The sequence below is a fragment of the Manacus vitellinus genome, unplaced genomic scaffold (genome assembly GCF_001715985.3).
Source record: "Manacus vitellinus isolate BGI_N305 unplaced genomic scaffold, ASM171598v3 scaffold_16_pilon, whole genome shotgun sequence".
Taxonomy (NCBI): domain Eukaryota; kingdom Metazoa; phylum Chordata; class Aves; order Passeriformes; family Pipridae; genus Manacus; species Manacus vitellinus.
Window position 1 is genome coordinate 992,379 of NW_021939189.1, and position 4,736 is coordinate 997,114.

General features: G+C 56.9%; 1 protein-coding gene across 1 annotated transcript in view; it reads left to right on the forward strand.

Moving 5' to 3' along the window:
• LOC103757009 (protein groucho) overlaps positions 1 to 4,736 on the forward strand; it is a 25,912-nt gene that overhangs the window by 15,502 nt on the left and 5,674 nt on the right. Inside the window, exons 4-7 of the mRNA XM_029958766.1 lie at positions 999 to 1,040; positions 3,618 to 3,737; positions 4,380 to 4,430; positions 4,566 to 4,721. Of these exons, the coding sequence (XP_029814626.1) occupies positions 999 to 1,040; positions 3,618 to 3,737; positions 4,380 to 4,430; positions 4,566 to 4,721 (369 nt within the window). The remainder of the gene's footprint in view (positions 1 to 998; positions 1,041 to 3,617; positions 3,738 to 4,379; positions 4,431 to 4,565; positions 4,722 to 4,736) is intronic.

Here is a 4,736-nt window from a genome sequence, read left to right on the forward strand (position 1 = left end):
GAACCCCCCCAGCTCTCCCAGCCTGGCTCCAGAGCAGAGGGGCTCCAGCCCTTGGAACATGTCTGTGGCCTCCTCTGGACTCTTTCCAGCAGCTCCACATCCTTCTGATATTGGGGGCAGCACCCTGACCCACACACAGCTCTGCTCCCACCTCCCCACCCCTCTGGACTGTGGGCTTCAGGCCATGGGATTGTGCTTTTAGGGATGCAGTTTTCCCTAAATGATGCTCAACCTTTGTTGAAGTCTCGCTGCAGTTCAGCGGTGCCTCAATGGGGAAGCAGCTTCCTCCTCCTCCTCCTCCTCCTCCTCCTCCTCCTCCTCCTCTGTTCACCCCCAAACTCAGGTTTTTTTCTAATTATTAGTGATCAGACAGCTTTTTAGAAGATAAAATGATGTATGATTCCAGGTGCAAATGAGCAGTATTCAATATTTCCCTGGCAAATCCCCTTATCCCCAGACATGGAAGGATTTGGGATATTTCCCCCTCATTCCCGTTTGCAGGGCAGGTACCAACAGCCCCTCTGAGCTGTCAGGCTCTGCTGCAGGCTTGGGGATGTTTTTCCTCCCTGAGAAAACAGTGAGACAAAATTATCCAAAGCAATTTATCCAGTTATGATTCTTTTCCTGCATGGACTCAGATTGCCAGGAGATCCCAGGGAAAATGGGGCTGTTGGGCACAGATTAATGGCTGAACCACGTTGTGCTGCCGACGGGACTGTCGGAGGTTGTGACTTCGGGGACAAGCACCAGAGGCTGCTGCCATTCCCTTTGGATTCGGGGCATTTCCAGCTGTGCTTTGCCAAATAAATCACAGGGACAAAAGGAAAGGGGCAGGAGGCAGCAGGGGCTGGATGAACAGGGGGATTTTAAAGCCAGAGAGAGCCCAGATAGGGCTTGAGTTAAGAGCATGAGGAGCTTCTTGGTTTATTTTCTGGTTTGAGACTTAATTCTAACTTGCTTTATTTCTCTGTCTCCTCTTTATTTTGGCTGTGACCTCACCTCTGCCCCGACATCTCCTGACAGAGCGAGACTCAAGTGCAGTAAGTCCCATTGCCTCCTTTTCCCCCCAGTTTTTGGTGGCTCCATGGTTTTGTTTTCTTTATCCCTTCAAACCCCATTTTGTAGGTGGGAGCTCTGGGGCTGCCTTTTGCACAGGTCTTATTAAATAATAAAAACCAGGCAGTGCAAAGCTCCCACCCTGCCTGGAAGAGCTGTGCTGGGATGAGTGGGGTCACCTGGTTCTGAGGTCTGGGTTAAATCTCTTTGCTTGTGGCAGAGCCTCATGGTTGGGTTTTGAGTGAGCCCAGTCAGCTCCAAAATCCTTTGAGTGACTGGGACAGCTGTTTTATTCCTGATCACTCTCCCATTATCTTGGGTCATCTCATCTGCTGGGGTGGTTTGGTTATTACACCATGTTAAGTCAGACTTGGAGGGTCAAGCAGTTCCCAAACCACCTGAATCCCTGGATTTTGGAGGGCACCTGTGCCTCTGTCCGTGTCCCTGACGCCTCAGGGTGGGTTCTGGTTTCCCTGGAGCAGGGATGGGGAGGCAGTGAGGATATGGAGGGGGGAGCTGCCTTCTCCATGCAGTGGGGCCCAACTGGACCCCCCAGCCCTGGTGTACACAACACCTCTGGCTCAGGGAAATGAGACATCAGAAGGAATTTCTCCACATGGTGTGACCCTTGGGAATGGTCCTGTGTGCAGGGCCAGGAGTTGGGACTCCATGATCCCTGTGGGTCCTTCCCAGCTGAGCATATTCTGGGATTCATGGAAAGGGCTGTCAAGCACTGGAATGGGAGGTGGTGGAGTCCCCACCCCTGGAGGTGTCCAAGGAAGGCCTGGCCGTGGCCCTCAGTGCTGGGGGCTGGGGGACAAGGTGGGCACCAGGCAGAGGGTGGACTCGGTGATCCCGGAGGTCTCTCCCAACCCCGGCGATTCCGTGTGAAAAGCTGCCAGGACAAAGCCCGGCTGAGCCTCGGCTTTGCAGCGATTTCCTGCCATCCCCGAGCCCACAAATGGGCCTTTTGAGAGCCGGGGGCGGGCGGGAAGGAAAGTGCTATTTAAGGGGGGAGAGGGGAATTGGGCATCATTAACCCGCTCCTCGGGCGGGCAGGGGGCCGTCGGAGGTGGGAAGGTTCCCGATCCATAAGCCCGGAGCCGGGGTGTTCCCGGGGGAGGTTTAATGCGCCGTAATCAGCGTTAGTCATTCATATTTTCCCCAGCCTTTGCCTGTGCAATAAAAAATATTTAGTTCCTTGGCGCCGGGCCAGCGGCGGCGCTGAATGGATCGATGCCTCTAAATGCTTGACATGATTCTCCGGGAGCTGCGAGGGTTTTCAGCATGACTGCCTGGGAAGAAAGAGCTCGGTGTTATCCAAAGCTGCTTACTGGGGACCGAGGAGAAACATGAACTGCTTTAGTTCTCCCTTTCAGCCGGGGAAGAAAGGCAGGCACAGCAGCTTAGGGAGCGTTGCTGCTTAGCGGGGCTGGCAGGCTCGGGGAGGGTGGGGGGTTTCTCCTGCTGCTCCCAGGAACTGAGGGCAAAGGAAGCTGGGATGTGGGGAAGGGGCTGCGCCGTGGGGGGATGTGGGATCAGGGCCGGGCATCCTCTGGCGCTCGTGAGGTGGTTTTGTGCTGCCATTTTTGCTCCCAGCATTCAAAGGGCTTTCCTGGGAATGTCGGCGTCTCCCGGGTTGTGCTGCTTGAAGCAGGGACAGAAGCCCCCACAGGCTCTGGGCTCTGCTGCTCCTGGTCATGTGGGTTTTCTGGGATATTTTGTGGATGTCCTTTGGCTCAGCTGCTGGTGCCAGAGCCAGGATGCAGCAGTTCCTTTGTTCCTTCTGGATGAGGCCTCCCGGCTCTGCCAGTGCCAGAGGAAGCACCCATGGGCTCTGGGGCTTTCCTGGGAATGCTGGATCTCCTGGGCTTCACTGCTCGAAGCAAGGACAGAAGCCCCCCTGAGCAGGGCATCCCTGTGGACCCTGGGCTGTGGTGCTCCTGGTCACGTGGGTTTTCCTGGATGTTTTTTGGATGCCCCTTGGCTTGGCAGAGCTCAGCTGCTGATGTTGGGAATGGGATGCAGCGGTTCCTTTGCTCCTCCTGGATGAGGGCCCCCAGCTCTGCTGATGCCCATCCATGGTACCACCCCTTGTGCAAAGTCCTTCCCCTGCCCCGGGCTGGGGTGAAGCTCCTGTTCTCCCATGGGGAGCACAGGATGAGGGAGATGGGGCTGATTTTAGGGAGCACAGCTTTTCCCCACTCTGCACTCCCCAGTTCCCACTGGTGAATCCCAGTGAGGACTGAGAGCTGCTGGAGTTTCCCACATCTCCCTCCCAGGGTTTGCCTTTTTAGCAACAACCACCTCCTCCATTTTTCCTGCTGTGCTTTTGCAGTGAAGAGGTTCAGGTGTCCATGAGCAGCCTCACAGCATTCCCAGGGCTCACAGTGAGGGTGGTGTCCGATCCTGTCACCTGCATCCTGTTCCCTGCTGCCTTGGGAGCCACGGGGTCTCACCGTGCTGCTGGTGCAGGGCTGTATGTGGCACCTTCTAAGCTGCTGCTCATGAAGTCCTAATTCCCTCTGTTTCCAACTTCAAAGCTTCTTGTGGCATTGCAGAATAATTCCGTGTCGCCCTCGGAGAGCCTGAGAGCCAGCGAGAAGCACCGGAGCTCCACGGATTACAGCATCGACTCCAAGAAGCGGAAAGCGGAGGAGAAGGACAGCATGAGCCGATATGTGAGTGACAGGGGACACGGGGAGCCCCGGGGACACCACCAGGCAGGACCTGGGGTGGGAGGCAGCGGGTTTGGGTGACGTTTTCCAGGTATGGTGTGGGTCATAGAACCGTGGAATCAGTTAGGTTGGAAAAGCCCTCTGAGACAATCAAGTCCAGCTGTCCCCCAGCACTGCCAAAGACAGCATGAGCCGATATGTGAGTGACAGGGGACACGGGGAGCCCCGGGGACACCACCAGGCAGGACCTGGGGTGGGAGGCAGCGGGTTTGGGTGACGTTTTCCAGGTATGGTGTGGGTCATAGAAACATGGAATCAGTTAGGTTGGAAAAGCCCTCTGAGACAATCAAGTCCAGCTGTCCCCCAGCACTGCCAAAGCCACCACTAACAGTGTCCCCAAGTGCCATATCCAGTGTCCCCAAGTGCTGCATCCACATGGCTTTTAAATCCCTCTAGGGATGGGGACTCCATCGCTGCCCTGGGCAGCCTGGTCCAATGCCTGACCGCCCTTTCAGGGAAGAAATTTTCCCTAATACCCCCCATAAGTGTCCTGGTGCTGTGGAGGGATGGTTCAGCTCCTCAGGGGGGTGCCCCCACCCCAGTTTTTGGGGCTCTCTGCGGGGTGTGACTGGCTTTGTGTTCCAGGACAGCGATGGTGACAAGAGCGATGACCTGGTGGTCGACGTCTCCAACGAGGTGAGTCCTTGTGGGTGGATCTGCCCCTCTGCCTGTGCCACGGGGGGGAATTGGGGGTGATGCCTTAGGGGCCTCCTGGAATGGAGGAGCCGGAGGGAGCCACAGGGGATTCCAAGGCTTTCTCCTGCCCCACAGGATCCCGCCACCCCCCGGGTCAGCCCGGCCCACTCGCCCCCGGAGAACGGCCTGGACAAAGCCCGCGGGCTGAAGAAGGGGGACGCTCCCAACAGCCCGGCCTCGGTCGCCTCCTCCAGCAGCACTCCCTCCTCCAAGACTAAAGACCTGGGCCACGTACGTCCCGCGCCC